At 45.0% G+C, this 17,959-nt stretch overlaps 2 protein-coding genes across 2 annotated transcripts; both read left to right on the forward strand.

The window, feature by feature from the left end:
• The first annotated feature begins 6,996 nt into the window (after positions 1-6,996).
• On the forward strand, positions 6,997-13,837 carry LOC116741924. Its single transcript, XM_032609097.1, has 2 exons — positions 6,997-7,156; positions 7,490-13,837. The coding sequence occupies exons 1-2, from the start codon at positions 6,997-6,999 to the stop codon at positions 8,605-8,607; spliced, it is 1,278 nt and encodes a 425-aa protein (XP_032464988.1). The 3' UTR covers positions 8,608-13,837.
• On the forward strand, positions 8,873-13,954 carry LOC116741954. Its single transcript, XM_032609149.1, has one exon. It carries the CDS (start codon positions 8,893-8,895, stop codon positions 13,918-13,920), a length of 5,028 nt encoding a protein of 1,675 aa, XP_032465040.1. The 5' UTR covers positions 8,873-8,892; the 3' UTR covers positions 13,921-13,954.
• Positions 13,955-17,959: the final 4,005 nt, after the last annotated feature.

A 17,959-nucleotide genomic window follows, 5' to 3' on the forward strand; every position in this document is an offset into this window, starting at 1 on the left:
GCTCGTCCAGGTGGAGAGAAGACAGGGCAGTGTAGGCCTGAGGAAAGGCTCAGAAGAGATGGTGTGACCAGGGCCTGGATGTTTAAGCCACACAGTTGTGAGACTACTGCACTGGAGCGTTTTCCTCATGTTTTGATTTTAAAATCTGAAGACTTTGCTGACCCCTGCTTTATGCTATACAGTAGGTGACTAACAATCACTGTAGCGATTTTTGGATTTTTCCCACTCACCCTGTGGCAAGGATTACACGATTTCAAGAATTCAAACTTCTGAGTATTTCAGAGTTCATTAACTTTAGCATCTCACCATGGGATGCTTGTGCTTAGACACTGTCACCAGCACTGCCCCACAGCCGCCACTAGAGGGACTAGGACCAAAGGAATCATCAAGCTTCTAGGTACAAAATTCACTTTCCTAGATTCCTACTTCAACACTATTAACATTTTTTTCCTTTGAAGCATATTTCTTTTATGCACTTTAAAATACTTTTAAAAATCCAAATCCTGCTGGAGTCTAGGAAATTAGAGTACTACTAACCATTATCCCCATAAAATAGCCACTTAATAATGTTAATAAGATTTTGTGTGTCCTTCCAGATATTTTCAATTTATATGCAAACATACGTACTATTCTTTTATTTAAACCCATGATTTGTCCCCTGACTACCATTCTGATTTCATCTCCTACCACTCTCTGCCTGCTCTACAGACTATATTCTAGATCTTCAAACTTGCCAACTTGTTCCATTCTCAAGACCTTTGCACTCGCTACATTATCTTCCTGGACCACTCTCTTCTCCCAGGTTATCCTCACTCAGGGGTTAGTTCATAGGTTATTTCCTCAGAGAGATCTTCGTGACACCCATCAAGTAACTATTCCCCAACCCAAGTCTCTCCCCACCACCATGTTTTATTTTCTTCTATCACTGTTTGAAATTACCTTGTTTATTTATGTGATTGCCTACCTACTCATTACTAAACTGTAATCTCCATCATAGCAGGAACCTTGGCTACCTTATTTTCTTCCATATCACTAGTATCTAGAGCATAAATTAAGGACCTAAAAGTATTTGGTAATTGAATAAGTACATGAAAGAGTGCTGTACATATTCACTTAAAGTATCTTGAGATGATAAGGTTTATAGAGAATTCAGAACAGATGGAAGCATGTCCCCAAAAATGAAATAGATGGGAAAAATGAAAACTAGAAAACTAGAGAGGGGATGTAAAAAAAAAAAGTATCTTATATAAGTTGTATTTTACTTACTGTAGATAAGCTTATTCTTTTATTTCAGTCATATCCTTAATTTTTAAATTTAATTTATTCTGGTTAGATATTCAAAAGCCTCAAAAATAAAACAATGTAAGAAGTATTCAGTGGAAAGTCTGACATCCATTTCTGCCTAATAGCTACTTAGTTCCTACTCAACCAGGTAACCATTTATATTAGTTTTTGTGTATCCTTCTTTATGCAAACACACACATACATATATTTATTTATTTATTTATTTATTTATGTATTATTATTTTTTTTTTTTGCGGTATGTGGGCCTCTCACTGTTGTGGCCTTTCCCGTTGCGAAGCACAGGCTCCAGATGCGCAGGCTCAGCGACCATGGCTCACGGGCCCAGCCGCTCCGCGGCATGTGGGATCTTCCCGGACCAGGGCACGAACCCGTGTCCCCTGCATCGGCAGGCGGACTCTCAACCACTGCGCCACCAGGGAAGCCCACATATATTTTTTTATTCTTATTTTCATCCCTTTTTTGCACAAAACAGTAGCATATTATATATATACTGTTATGCACCTTCATTTTTTAACAGCTGCACGGTATTCATAATTTTATATGGATCTATCATTTATTTTGCTCAACTCTCTATTGATTGACTTTTGGTTGTTTTCAATTTTTGTTATTGTAATCAATGTTTTGGTAATCATTTTTATGCTTGATAACTGTACAGTGGCGTAAATTCCTGGGAGTGGAATGACTAAATCAATAGGTGTGTGTATGTGTATATATATACACCTACTGATACAGGTTCATATATATATAGAATCATGAAACGTCTTACCAGATTTCCCTCCAAGAAGGCTGCCTCAGTTTCTACTCCCACCAGCAGTGTACAAGAGCACCAACTTCCCCACACCCTCGCCAAGTCCTAAATATTATAGGCTTGAAAATGTTTGCCAATCTGATGGATGAAAAATGGTTGTTATTCTTATTTTCATTTCTCTAAGTATGCATGAAGTTGAATACCTTTTCATATTTTTAAAATAGCTTTATCGATGTAAGTTCACATAACCGTGTAATTCACCCACTTAAAGTATACAGTTGAATGGTTTTTAGTATATTCACAACCATCACCACAGTTAATTTTATTTTTTTATTAATTTTTATTGGAGTCTAGTTGATTTACAATGTTGTGTTAGTTTCTGCTGTACAGCAAAGTGAATCAGTTATACATACACATATATCTACTCTTTTAGATTCTATTCCCATATTCCCATTACAGAGTACTGAGTAGAGTTCCCTGTGCTATACAGTAGGTTCATATTAGTTATCTATTTTACATATAGTAGTGTGTATATGGCAATCCCAACCTCCTAATTTATCCCTACCCCCCCACAGTCAATTTTAGAACATTTGTGTCACCTCAAAAAGAAAGCCATATCCTATAGATGTCAGTCCCCATCCCTCCATTACCCCCAGACCTAAGAAACCACAAATCTACTTTCTCTATAGATTTGCGTTTTCTGGACATTGCATATAAATGGAATCATATAATGAGTAGGTTTTTGTGAGAGGCTTCTTCCACTTAGTATTAACGATTTTAAGATTCATCCGTGTTGTATCATGCTTTGGTACTTCATTCCCTTTTATGGCCAAATAATATTCCATGGTATGAATAAATATTTTTAAATCCATTTGTCATTTGATGGACATTTGTGTTGTTTCCACCATATATATATATTTTTAACAACATAGAATTTTAGAGTGGGCAGGGGCCTAGAATTGTGACAATAAGACTACACTTAACAAATAGTCTCCTTAATTACTATAATTGAGAGTCAGTTCTGGTGGGTAAAACATTAGCCTAGGAAGCACAACACTAAAAATATCAGCCTTACCACAGGAGGGTTCTCTGTGTAATTTTAATGTTTGTCTTCTTTGAGCCTTAGTTTCTGTATTAGCTCAGGCTGCCTTAACAAAATACCATACACTGGGTGGTTTAAACAACAGGAATTTATTTCTCACAGTTCTAGAGGCTGGGAAGTCTAAGATCAAGGTGCCAGCCAATTTCGTTCCCTGGTAAGAGACTTCTCTCTTGCAGAGGACCACCTTCTCACTGTCCTCACATGGCAGAAAGTGGGAGCACTGGTCTCTCTTCCTCTAATAAGAAGTCTTCCCATAAGGACATTAATCCCATCATGGGCATTACACCCTCATGACCTCATCTAAACCTAATTACCCGCTAAAGGCCCCACCTCCAAATACCATCACATTGAGTGTTAGGGTTTCATTGTATGATTTTGGGGGGACACAAACATTCAGTCCATAACAGTTTCCCAAATGTAAATTGACGTCTACCTACACTTCTACTAAGGAAGAATGAAATTGCATCAAGCTCTTTTAATTTCTTGGAGAAATGCTTACCACTACTGTGCTCTTTAAGAAAAAAAAGGAAGGGGAAGAAACTAATAAATATGATATCTTCTATGTAGTTCCAGTGGAATATATACCTCAAATATCAATTATTCCCTGATAGTATGTCTACCATTAAGGTTTTTTTTTAATAAATTTATTTATTTGTTTGTTTGTTTTTGGCTGCGTTGGGTCTTCGTTTCTTCTCGAGGGTTTTCTCTAGTTGTGGCGAGCAGGGGCTACTCTTCGTTGCGGTGCGCGGGCTTCTCATTGCAGTGGCTTCTCTTTGCTCTGGAGCATGGGCTCTAGGTGCGCGGGCTTCAGTAGTGACATTGTGGCTCGCGGGCTCTAGAGCGCAGGCTCAGTAGTTGTGGCTCGAAGGCTCTAGAGCGCAGGCTCAGTAGTTGCGGCGCACAGGCTTAGTTGCTCTGCGGCATGTGGGGTCTTCCTGGACCAGGGCTCGAACCCGTGTCCCCTGCATTGGCAGGCAGATTCTTAACCACTGTGCCACCAGGGAAGTCCCACACCATTAAGTTTTTATCACAGACTAAAGCAAGCAGTCTGACATAAATAGATAATTTTCTAAGTAAGGTAATTTAAATGCAGTAAGCTTTTACCTGTATGATAGTCTATGAAGTATCACAAAATGAGGAACCACAGGCCATGCCTACTAGATTCATAGAGTTGTTTCTCAACACATACTTTGGATAATACAGGGTTGAGACTGTGTCATACAATGCAAGACATTTAACATTCCTGGTGCTCTGAGTTAAACTGCCAATAGTGGTCTCCAATTATTGTGGAACTGTGGAAAATACCCCCATATATTTCCACGTGCTACGTGGAGGAGAGGCAGTACTGATGAAATGTTCTAGTCCAGATCCTGCACTTTATAAATGAGGAGATGGGTTACAGGTCCAGAGAAGTCAGCAAACTAGGTGATCTGACTTCTTCCCGAGTGTTCTTTCCATTGTTGTATATAACACACTCCTCACTCTCACTGTTCAAGATTAAAGAGGAGCAGTTCTCCTTCGGAATCCCACTCTTACCTGCCCACATCTTTCTTGCCTTTCTTCCCCATCTCTTTTTTTTTTTTTTTTTTTTATCATTTTGCAACTCAGTAGGTTCAAGAGTCAAATTAAACCATTTTATTCGTTTATTTTATCAAATACTTATTGAACACCTAATATGTTTCAGGCTCTGGGCTACGAGCTGGAAATACAGTGGTGGACAAAACAGACATGGCCCCTACCCTTGTGGGTAAAGTGAAGGAGATAGACAGTTTTAAAGTAGAATAAATACATGTAATTAAGATCCAGCATACCATGCAGCACAGACAAAATTTTTTAAAACAAGTTTGTGTAAATATATAATTACTAACTGTGATAGTGACAGAAATGAAACCTAAGGAGAACCTACTTTAGAATTGGGGCACCAGGGAATGCCTCTGAGAGGAGGTAATATTTAAGACAACGCCTGAAAGTGAGTAGGAGTTAACGGGAATACAGCTGAGCCAAGTCCCCAGGTAGGAAGGAGCTAGGAAGGGTAACCAGGGTCGCTAGATCACCATCATAGTAAGCATGGGAGAGAGTTGGGAGGCAGTGCTGGAGGATTGAGAGGGATACAGGCCCTTTCTGGACACAAGGAGAAATCTGGATTTTATTCCAAGAGTAGTAGGGAGCCATTAAAGGTTTTCAACAGAGGATTTACATGATCCAATTTTGTGTTTTTCAAAAGATCACCGTGAAAAGAGTACATGATGTGTAATTCCATTCGAATTAAGTTCAAGAACTGGCAAAACTGATCTAGGAAGGCGGAAATTGGAAGAGTGGTTGCTATGGGGAGAGGGGTAAAGGGCATAAAGAAATTTCCTGGGGTGATGGAAATTTTCCACATCTTGGAGTGGTGGTGTTGTTTTCATTTACTAAAACTCATCAAAATGTAAGTTAATATTCGTGCATATCTGTATATACATTTTAACTTCATTGAAAAATAATGATCGAGGGACTTCCCTGGTGGTGCAGTGGTTAAGAATCCGCCTGCCTATGCAGGGGACACGGGTTCGATCCTTGGTCTGGGAAGATCCCACATGTGGTGGAGCAGCTAAGCCCGTGTGCCACAACTACTGAACCTGTGCTCTAGAGCCTTCGAGCCACAACTACTGAGCCCACGTGCCACAACTACTGAAGCCCGTGCCCCTAGATCCTGTGCTCCGCAACTAGAGAAGCCACTGCAATGAGAAGCCCGCACACCACAACAAAGAGTAGCCTCCACTTGTAGCAACTAGAGAAAGCCCACGCAAAGCAACGAAGACCCAACGCAGCCATAAATAAATAAATTTATTTCTTAAAGAAAGAAAGAAGAACAGTGATCTGGAATTCCCTGGCAGTGCAGTGGTTAGGACTAGGCACTTTTGCTGCTGGAGCCAGGTTCACTCCCTGGTCAGGGAGCTAAGATCCTGCAAGCCTCTGGGGGTGCAGCCAAAAAAAAAAAAGAAAGAAAGAAAAAGGATGATCACTGAAGGGCTATGTTCTACTTTGGTAGAAATAGGACTGAATTGATGCCCTGCCATTAGGCCGTAGTGCTGCTAGGATTGCATCGATCTTCCTGTTTGTACTGTTCGTAACTATGGCCCCATCTTAAGTATTCCTAATTGAAAAACAAAGCCTCAGGAAACCGAAACTTAACCAGCCGCTCTCGCTTCTGTAACTATGCTTGCTGAACCCCCTTTTGCAACCATCCAACCAATCAGACGGTGACTAGTGTCTTTGTTTAAAAGTTAACCAATCAGTGACTAATGTCTTTGTTTAAAAGTTAGCCAGTCAGTACCCCCCACCCCTGAAGGTCGCGAGCTTGTTTGTACCTGTCTATAAAAGAGCTGTACTAAACTCCATCGGGACCTCTTAGCGTCACCGGCAACGAGTGCGCGCGGAGGTCCAGGTTCGAACCTGCAATAAATGACCCTTGCCGTTTGGCTTTGACTCTTGTCTCTGGTGGTCTTGTGGAGGGGTCTCGTGACCGTGGGCATTTCATTTGGGGGCTCGTCCGGGATGCCCCCAAGCCCACCAGACATCAGGTCAACGGGTCATCGCTGACAACCGATCGGTAAGTAAGCTGGCTCAAGGTACCTTCTGTTTTGGGGACTAGGACAGTCCTGGCGGACGCGCTATAGGACACCTAGTCGGGCGTGGTTGGAGACGTCCACCGCGACCCATCTGGGGGTTGATAGCCCATCTGAAGCGCGCACGCGATAACCTCCCTTCCTCCTTTTACAGGCTCCGCTATTGGGACTGCTCTTAATCACTTTCGTTTTCAGAATAACCTTTTCTAACCAACCTCTTCCAGGACCTAAACATGGGCCAAACACAGAGTACCCCTCTCTCCCTCCTTCTCACTAATTTTGGGGATGTGAAATCCCGAGGACACGATCTCAGTCTGGACATCCGGAAAAGAAAACTTATTACCTTCTGCCGCTCTGAATGGCCAACTTTCGGGGTTGGTTGGCCCACCGAGGGTACCTTTTGTCTTCCTATAGTCCTAAAAATTAAATCTAGAGTTTTCTTACCAGGGAAAGAAGGCCATCCGGACCAAATCCCCTACATCTTGGTATGGCAGGACCTGGTAGAAAACCCACCTCCCTGGATGGCCCCCTTTTTGTCATCAGGGACATATAAGATCCTTACAGCCCGACCAACCAAACCTCCCAAGCCTCAGACCTCAACCGCACCCATACTTTCTGACAGCCAAGACCTCCTTCTCATAGAACCCCCTCCATATCAACATCCTCCTTTGGCCCCACAACCGGTCCCCCTTCCTGCTCCTGACCCTGCTCCTCTCCCCTTGGAAGAACCTCCTGTGGCCCCTCCCGAGAGGCCACCCAGGTCAGAACCGGAGGAGCGAGAGGCAGAGGCACTGCCGGCCCTCCTGCCCAATGAAAATAACTCCCCTGGGCCGGCTGGACGCACCCGTGGACGCACTCAGCGCGACCTAGGGTTCCGCCATCCAGATTCCACCACAGCCCTACCCCTGCGAGAAATAGGCCCTCCCGATGAGACAGGGAACCCCCGACTCCAATATTGGCCATTCTCTACCAGTGACTTATATAATTGGAAAACCCAGAATGCTCGTTTTTCTGATAATCCTAAAGACTTGATAGCTCTTCTAGATAGTGTTATGTTTACCCATCAGCCCACCTGGGATGACTGCCAACAGCTTCTCCGGATCCTGTTCACTACCGAGGAACGAGAACGAATCCAGCTGGAGGCAAGAAAACTGGTTCCTGGAGATGATGGTCAACCCACCGCTAACCCTGATCTTATTAATGCAGCCTTTCCCTTAACTCGCCCCCCGCAGGATGATTGGAACTACAACACCGGAGAAGGTAGGGGACGACTGCTCATTTATCGCCAGACTCTAATGGCGGGTCTCCGGGCTGCCGCGCGCAAGCCCACTAATTTGGCCAAGGTATATTCAATTGTACAAGGTAAAACAGAAAGTCCCTCCTCTTATTTAGAAAGATTAATGGAAGCCTTTAGGCAATATACCCCTATGGATCCAGAGGCCCCCGAAAATCAGGCTGCCGTTGTAATGTCCTTCGTTAACCAGGCAGCCCCTGATATTAAAAAGAAACTCCAGAAGTTAGAAGATCTGGAGGGCAAACAGATACAGGACCTACTCCGTATTGCTCAGCGCGTCTTTAATAACCGAGACGCCCCAGAGGATAGACAACTTAAAGCCACTGAGAAAATGACTAAGGTCCTGGCCGCCATTGTTCAGAAAGATCAAGGGGGCCCCCCAGCCACTCGACCTCCCAGGCGACCATTGGACAGAGATCAATGTGCCTATTGCAAGGAAAAAGGCCATTGGGCTTGGGAATGCCCCAAAAAAAGGCAGCCGCGCCCCAACCAGGGGCAATGGCAACCGAAGGCCACCACCCCAGTCCTGTTTACACATGATGCAGAGTAGGGGGGACGGGGTTCGGACCCCCTCCCCGAACCCAGGGTAACCCTACAAGTGGAGGGGAAACCAGTCCAATTCCTGGTGGATACAGGGGCACAGCATTCGGTCTTGGTTAAGCCCCACGGGAAAATTTCTGACAAAACCTCCTGGGTCCAGGGAGCTACGGGAGTTAAACGTTACCCCTGGACCACTCAGAGAACTGTAGACTTGGGCACGGGAAAAGTAACCCACTCCTTTCTGGTCATTCCCGATAGCCCTTGCCCCTTACTGGGGAGAGACTTACTTACTAAAATGGGAGCGCAAATTCATTTTCGGTCAGAGGGGCCGATCATAACAGACCCTCACAACCAACCCATATCTGTGCTCACCCTGAACTTGGAAGATGAGTACCGACTTCACCAGGAACCACCCTCCCAAAATCAAGATATAAAGTCATGGCTTCAGCAGTTCCCCGAAGCATGGGCAGAAACAGGTGGGATGGGACTAGCCAAACATCGCCCATCCCTATTCATAGAAATCAAACCAGGGGCAGATCCTGCACGTGTCCGACAATATCCCATGCCCATAGAGGCCAAAACTGGTATCACTCCACATATTCGCCGGCTTCTTGACCTAGGTATACTGCGTCCCTGCCAGTCGGCCTGGAACACACCCCTGCTGCCAGTCCGCAAACCTAACAGTAAAGACTACCGCCCAGTACAGGACCTGAGGGAAGTTAACAGACGAGTCATAGACATCCATCCTACCGTACCCAATCCATATACTCTTTTGAGCGCCCTTAGTCCAGAAAAACAATGGTATACTGTGCTGGACCTCAAAGATGCCTTTTTTAGTTTACCCTTAGCACCCAAAAGTCAAGAACTCTTTGCCTTCGAATGGTCGGATCCCGAGAGAGGCATAAACGGACAACTCACCTGGACCAGACTTCCCCAAGGATTCAAGAACTCACCTACCTTGTTTGATGAGGCCCTACACGAGGATCTCAGTGAGTACCGGAGACAAAACCCCAATATAACCCTCCTGCAGTATGTTGATGATCTCTTAATAGCTGCTGGGACCACTGAAGCCTGCCTGCAGGGAACCAGAAACCTCCTACAGACTCTCGGCACCCTGGGATACCGGGCCTCTGCCAAAAAGGCGCAGATCTGCAGGCCTGAGGTAACTTACCTGGGATACCTACTGAAAGGGGGGCAACGATGGCTCACAGATGCACGGAAAGAGACTGTCCTCCGCATCCCCAGACCCACCACGCCTCGACAGGTGAGAGAATTTTTGGGGTCAGCTGGGTTCTGCCGTTTATGGATACCCAAATTTGCTGAAATGGCCAAACCACTATACTTAGCCACCAAAGAACAGACGCCCTTTGAATGGACAGAGGAGGCTGAGCAATCGTTTCAGCAGATCAAAACTGCCTTGCTATCCGCACCCGCCCTGGGTCTCCCTGATGTCTCCAAACCCTTCCACCTCTTTGTGGATGAAAACAAAGGCATAGCTAAGGCCGTGTTGACCCAACCCCTCGGTCCTTGGACCAGGCCTATCGCTTACCTATCGAAGAAATTGGACCCCGTGGCTGCAGGCTGGCCTCCTTGCCTCCGGGTGATCGCCGCCACAGCCCTAATGGTAAAGGATGCCAACAAACTAACTATGGGACAGGAATTACATGTCACCACCCCCCACGCCATCGACGGGGTTCTCAAACAGCCTCCCGACCGATGGATGAGCAATGCTCGATTGGTCCACTACCAGGGTCTACTGTTAAATCCTCTCAAAATCAGCTACACTCCACCACGGGCTTTAAACCCTGCCTCTCTATTACCTGACCCAGACTTAGACTCCCCACTCCATGATTGTGCAGAGGTACTGGCTCAGATCCATGGGGTTCAGGAAGACCTATGTGACCAGCCCCTATTAGATGCACAAGTCATATGGTTCACTGACGGCAGTAGTTTTGTCCAGCAAGGTCAGAGGTATGCGGGGGCAGCGGTAACATCGGAAACTGAGGTGATATGGACAAAGACTCTCCCCCCAGGGACCTCAGCCCAAAAAGCTGAATTAATTGCCCTGACCCAAGCTCTTAAGATGAGCAAAGACCAAAAAGCCACCATATATACAGACAGCCGGTATGCTTTCGCTACCGCACACATACATGGGGCAATATACCGAGAGCGGGGACTACTCACAGCAGAGGGCAAAGACATCAAGAACAAAGAGGAAATCCTGGCCTTGCTAGCGGCCATATGGGAACCCAAAAAGTTAGCCATTGTACATTGCCCGGGGCATCAAAAACCCACAAATCCAGTCGCCCGGGGCAACAATTTGGCAGACCAGACGGCTCGAAAGGCGGCATACACTCCAATACCATTACTTCCCCTACAACTGCCGGATCCAGGGCCCCGGGAATTACCGCCCCAACCCGACTACTCGGAAGATGACATTAGATGGATAAACAAACTCCCTCTAACCCAGGTTAAAGACGGATGGTGGCGGGACGCTAAGAACAATATCCTCCTTCCAGAAAAACTAGGAACCTTGGTCCTTGAACGGATCCATTGTAGCACCCACTTGGGTGCCCGACGGCTACAGGATCTCATCAGACAGACTGGACTTAAAATTAAAAATGTCTCCGAAAAAACTGAACGACTGGTTGCTGGCTGTGCAGTCTGCCAACTCCATAATGCTAACACCCACCCACCAACCGCTGGCATCCGGGAAAGAGGGAACCAGCCCGGAGCCTACTGGGAAATGGACTTCACGGAGGTAAAGCCTGGCAAATATGGATATAGATATTTACTGGTGTTTATAGATACCTTTTCAGGTTGGACTGAGGCATTCCCGACCAAGAATGAGACAGCACAAATAGTAGCTAAAAAGCTACTAGAAGAAATCCTGCCCAGGTATGGCTTTCCAGTTATGATAGGGTCAGACAACGGGCCGGCCTTCGTTTCTAAGGTAAGTCAGGATCTGGCTTCCATACTTGGGGCTGATTGGAAATTACATTGTACATACCGCCCCCAGAGTTCAGGACAGGTAGAAAGAATGAATAGAACTCTAAAAGAGACCTTGACTAAATTAACCATGGAGACTGGCGCTAACTGGGTAGTCCTACTCCCCTACGCTCTGTTTAGGGTGCGAAATTCCCCCTATAAGCTAGGATTTACCCCCTACGAAATAATACATGGTAGGCCTCCTCCTATTATCCCTAACCTAAAGACTAACCTTATCCAATCGGACCCAGAAAATAATCTCCTGTCTTCCCTCCAAGCCTTACAGCGGATACATGAGACAATCTGGCCCAAACTAAAAGAGCTATATACAACAGGACCCCCGCCTACTCCACACCAGCTCCGACCAGGTGACTGGGTCCTTGTCAAACGCCATCGACAAGAGACCCTAGAACCCAGGTGGAAAGGACCTTACCAGATCATCCTGACAACGCCGACGGCCATCAAGGTGGACAGCATAGCTGCCTGGATCCATTACACCCACGTCAAGCCGGTGGACCCACTTTCTGACCTCATCAAGTCCACTAAAGCTGACGTCACCTGGACGGTTGATCGGAGTAAGGACAATCCCCTCAAACTGACCTTACGCCATACCCTCCCCCATGAGGACCAAGGTACTGCTGATAGCTCTAATGACAGTCCTAACCCTCAACCCTCGGGCCACGAGGGGAGGATTCAACCCCCCCCCAATAAGAATGCTTTAATGCAACAACTATATGGTGCACCGTGCGAGTGCAGGGGAGGTACTAGCGAGACTCCTGTTGTTCCCCGAAGGTATACTCATATGCAGGATTGCGGGGGAATAACTGCATACCTTGTTCAGGTATATGGAGACACCGGGGTCAAAACCAGCTGGCAATGCCACCATAAGCCTAAACCACTCCCCCCCCGAGCTATTTGTCCCTGTTCTACTTTTCAGGAATCAATGCATAGCACGTGCTACTCCTCTTACCAGCAATGTACAGGGACCAATAACAAGACTTATTTCACAGCCACACTACAAAATAATAAAAGTCCCACCATTAGTGATAATAATAAATACCTTCAGGCTGGATGCATTGGCACTCCCGGGACCCCGGTGTGCTGGAATACCAGGGCCCCCATACATATGTCAGACGGTGGAGGGCCCCAAGACGAAGTGCGCCAGATAGAAACCCGAAGACAAATAGAAAAGGCCTATCAGGATCTGTACCCACAGCTCAGCTACCACCCCCTAATTCGCCCTAAGGTCAATCCCTCTGAACTGGACCCCCAAACCACGACTATACTAGAAGCTACTTTTGCGCTTTTAAATACCACCAACCCCAACTTAGCACAAGATTGCTGGCTCTGCCTTCCTCAAGGACCGCCCCGCCCTATAGCCATCCCCATTTTCGCCAATTTAAACATCAGCAAACAATGTAACCCAACTTTACTCCCGGAGCCGTTTCCCATACAATTTTCAAAGTTTTCAACTACCTTTAATACCTCATGCTTTGTCAAGAACGATTCCCTCTCTAACGCCAGTATTGACTTGGGAATCCTTTCATCTACTGGATGTAGTCAGTATATCCCCGTAAACTCCTCCCTCTGTAGTCCTAACACCACTGTCTTTGTCTGTGGAAATAACCTAGCATACACCTATTTACCCCAGAACTGGACAGGGGTCTGCAACCTAGCCACCCTCCTCCCTAATGTAGACCTGATCTCGGGAGACACTCCATTGCCCATTCCCAGCTTTGACCTTTGGGCAGGAAGAACCAAACGAGCCATTACAGCCATACCCCTCCTGGTAGGACTAGGAATTACAGGAGCTGTGGCCACAGGGAGTACAGGTCTTGGGGTCTCCCTTCACTCCTATAATCAGCTGTCTAGACAATTAATAGAAGATGTAGAAGCCCTCTCTGGAACCATTCAGGACTTACAGGACCAATTAGATTCGCTGGCCGAGGTGGTCCTACAAAATAGGAGGGGCTTAGACTTGCTGACAGCTGAACAGGGTGGGATATGCCTCGCTCTAAAAGAAAAATGTTGTTTTTATGCAAATAAATCAGGCATTGTAAGAAACAAAATTCACCAGCTCCAGGAAGACTTAGCCCGCCGTTGGAAAGAATTAGCGGACAATCCCCTTTGGTCAGGATTTCATGGGATGCTTCCCTTCCTCCTCCCCTTCCTGGGCCCTCTACTATGCCTCCTTCTCCTCCTCACTATAGGCCCCTGTATATTCAACAAAATCATGGATTTCGTCCAAAAAAGAATAAACACAGTTCAGCTAATGGTATTAAGATCACAATATCAGCCATACGAGGACTTAGAAAATGAAGAAACTGAGCCTTGAGGACCCAAGATTGGCTCCTCTGGTTCATGAAAGAAGGGGGAATGAAGGGCTATGTTCTACTTTGGTAGAAATAGGACTGAATTGATGCCCTGCCATTAGGCCGTAGTGCTGCTAGGATTGCATCGATCTTCCTGTTTGTACTGTTCGTAACTATGGCCCCATCTTAAGTATTCCTAATTGAAAAACAAAGCCTCAGGAAACCGAAACTTAACCAGCCGCTCTCGCTTCTGTAACTATGCTTGCTGAACCCCCTTTTGCAACCATCCAACCAATCAGACGGTGACTAGTGTCTTTGTTTAAAAGTTAACCAATCAGTGACTAATGTCTTTGTTTAAAAGTTAGCCAGTCAGTACCCCCCACCCCTGAAGGTCGCGAGCTTGTTTGTACCTGTCTATAAAAGAGCTGTACTAAACTCCATCGGGACCTCTTAGCGTCACCGGCAACGATTGCGCGCGGAGGTCCAGGTTCGAACCTGCAATAAATGACCCTTGCCGTTTGGCTTTGACTCTTGTCTCTGGTGGTCTTGTGGAGGGGTCTCGTGACCGTGGGCATTTCAATCACTTCACTCTGACTGCAGTTACTTTGTGAAGCAGTTTCAAGTTCAAACTACATAAAATTGAGGTTATAGAAATTTGTTTAAAACCCTGAAGACCCAGGAACACTAACTTAGAGACTCTCAGGCCTCAAAGTACTATTTAGTTCACTTAAAACTTCTGGGCTCTAAAAGAAAAAAGGAAGGGAGGAAGCCAACTAAGAAATTTGATACCTTCTACAGTAGCTTCTGTGGAATATATGCTCTAATTATCAATTATGCCCTGATATATCTACCTTTGAGTTCTTCTCACAGACTAAATCAAAGTTTGACTTAGAAATAGAAATGTATTAACTTAAATGCAATGAGCATCTGCCTGGAAGGTTAAGAACTTGGTGTCCCAGCTGTCTCCAAAAGAGTCTTTCAGTGGGACTTCATTGTATACTGTAATCAGCTGAGCAGCTTTAAAAATTTTGATGCCTGGGTCCAACCCCCAGAGATTCTGATATAATCAGCCTGGGGTGCGGCCTCAGCATCCAGGTTTTTAAGAGCTCCCTAGAGAGAAGCCAAGGCTGAAAATCAGTGCTTGCCCAGTTCCACCTGGATTCCATTCCTCTATCTTTAAAATGACTCCCTTCAAAGATTCACTGAGCAGTTTTTGCATAATAAGGGCCCTAGAAACTGCCATCGCTTTCTATTGGATTATTTAAAGTAAACTTTAAGATGCTACATTAAGATTTAGATTTCGGTACCTTCCCAGTCCCCAGGTCTCACACTGGTCTTAGTGCTGACCTGGAATCTACTGCCCTCCACCTCCCCACCCCGATTTTGGGACGTCTGCCCTCTGGATATAATCCTCCTATGGTTCAGTATCCGGTTCCCCTTGGCAATGCCCTGGGTTTGCTCGTGGGTGTGTTTTCTGATTGACCTTTTTCCAGCTCAGTGGTTAAACTTTTGTGTCTCCATATCCAGCTCCTTTTGGTCTGAGAGGGAAGGAATGTAAGAGGGAAGAAAAAACCTCCCCCCTCCCCGCTGTTTGCCCTGCAGGCTTAACAGGAGAGTGGGGAAGTGCAAATCCCAGTTTGATGGGCAGTACTGAGTGATTACATTCGAGCTTCAGGTAGAGCAAAACTGCCTCTTTCCGTCCCATTGTTTTTTGTTTTTTCTTTTTTTTTCAGGTATATTGTTTGCCCCCCCAACCTCCACCCACAAAAAGTCTTCCAAAACTTGTTCAGGATTTTTGGGAACTGTCTCATTTCCACATGTGTACACTGCACCCTGAGAGTGAGTTCACTGCATTATTCATTTGTTTTTCCTGTTTATTTTCCTTTCCTTTTTTTTTTTTTTGGTTTGATTTTTCTTTTTTGTTGTTTCAATACACGTTTGTTGCCCACCTACCAAGTGCCAAGTGACACATCTCTGAGTCCTGATGTTTAATTTACAAAATAAAGTACTCTCCTCAAAACACATTCAATTGCGTTACAGTACTTTTCTTCCTCGGACAGAAAAGCAGATGCACTATTTGAGAATGTGAATTATAAAATGGTAAAATCCCGTGGTATAAGAATATTAATACATGGTCTAGTGAATGTGTAAATATGGAGAAAATGAACATTTTCCAAGTTAAAAAATTCACCAAGAATTATATGATTTCAAAGCTGGGGAACTGAGGCCATTGCAGATATTGTTGCTACCTGAGCTGCTAAACAAAAATCATTTCACCACAGACTTATCAAATTAGTCTTGAAAAACATTTGAATTGATGGGAGATCTTCAGGAGGATAGACGTTGTTTAAAACAAAACGATCTTATGTCTGAGTTTTCTAAACGTGAGTCTATTTCCCCATCTAGACTGCCAGTTCCTAAAACTCAGGAACCTTCTTATCTCAACATCCCCTCCCCCAGTGAAACAGAATTTTTGCATGAGGTAGGTGTTCAACAAAACTCTGTTGGGGACTTAAAGGGAATGGTTCATTTCACATGGTAATGTGCCTTTCTGAAATAATGAAGTTAAAAAATGGCTTTCAGGAAATATGTAACGGAGAATTACAAAGCAAGAAACTGACTGTGGTTATCCTGCCTTGTCCAGTTAGGACAGAAGTCTCCTGTCTCGGAGGACATTGGGACGCCATTGTCTACTGTTATATTACCTGCCTCTCCCAGTGAGTGCTAAGGGAGGGGAGGACTGGAAGAAATACAGGGAGGAGCCCGTACTCTAGGGCGAAGGTGTTCAAACTGCAGTACTAGAAGAATGTCCAGGGGTAAGTAGTTGTATAGAATTTTTAAGAAATTCTGTACCCAGACCCTCAACTGTACCTTTCCATAGCATGACTCAGGCTATCCGTCCCCTTTTCCCCTTCACAACAGCATTTCTCCTACCTTAAAGAAAAAAGACTCCTCATGTCCATCCTGAATGTTACTGCAGTATAACTATGTCCCAAGTGTGAGAACTTCTAAGATGCCGTACAAATCGACAATTGGAAATGTCCTCTCTAATGTTTAATCAAGATGCCATAAATCCTCCTTAGCTTCCAGCCTTCCCCAGACTTAAACATATTTCTGTTAAGGGTGCATCACTGATTTATAAATGGGGTGTTTCAGCCTTGGAATGTTCTAAAATAGTGTGGACAATGGGAGTGGTGGTGATTCTTATTTAACAGCCTCTTTTTTTAAAATTCTCCAACTATTGTCCAAGAATGCACTGTTCATAAAAGAAAGTCTGGGGGAAGCAAAGAGCGCTTCAGTAAGAAATAGTGAAAGGCTTAAAATAGCTTTTATTATGAATTTAAGTTTAAAAAATTCTCATCTATTACAGCACTAATCCTCAGGATGTGTCGTTAGCGGGAAAGAAAACACAGTTGGGTAGCTGAAGCCGTATAGGTTAGTAAGGCTAGTTCTTTTAAATGTAACTAGAAGGTTTCCGTGGAGTACCAAATCTTTCAAAAGTTTTTGACACTGGATTAAAACCCATAGATAAACATTTTAAGTAATTTCTTTTAGATTCTGTGTGGAGTATTAAATATAATAATTATAGCATGTTTCATTAAGTCACACCCCAAATATTTATTACCTTACTACAGACCACCTGTTTTCTATATTGCATAAAAAGTTACCACTGGGGGGGCTTCCCTGGTGGCGCAGTGGTTGAGAGTCCGCCTGCCGATGCAGGGAACACGGGTTCGTGCCCCGGTCCGGGAAGATCCCACATGCCGCGGAGCGGCTTGGCCCGTGAGCCTGCGCGTCCGGAGCCTGTGCTCCGCAACGGTCGAGGCCATAACAGTGAGAGGCCCGCGGACCGAGGAAAAAAAAAAAAAAAAAAGTTACCACTGTTACCTGAAAACTAGGTTTGCTTCTTGGTGGGTGTTGAGCCAAAAGACACAACCAAGCCAAAGAGCAGGAGAAGGAAGGATTTATTACTTGCAGTAAGCAAGGAGAACACCGGGGATCTTCCCCAAAGCAGTGTCTCCCTGAACAGGAAAATTGGGGAAGTTTTAAGCTAAGGGTGCC

The sequence above is a fragment of the Phocoena sinus genome, chromosome 16 (assembly GCF_008692025.1).
Source record: "Phocoena sinus isolate mPhoSin1 chromosome 16, mPhoSin1.pri, whole genome shotgun sequence".
Lineage (NCBI taxonomy): Eukaryota > Metazoa > Chordata > Mammalia > Artiodactyla > Phocoenidae > Phocoena > Phocoena sinus.

Coding starts and splice junctions, on each gene's coding strand:
- LOC116741924 (XM_032609097.1), top strand. CDS start 6,997: ATGGGCCAAACACAGAGTACCCCTCTCTCCCTCCTTCTCACTAATTTT. Junction 7,157..7,489: donor GGTTGGTTGGCCCACCGAGG/GTACCTTTTGTC, acceptor TCCCCTTGGAAG/AACCTCCTGTGGCCCCTCCC.
- LOC116741954 (XM_032609149.1), top strand. CDS start 8,893: ATGGGAGCGCAAATTCATTTTCGGTCAGAGGGGCCGATCATAACAGAC.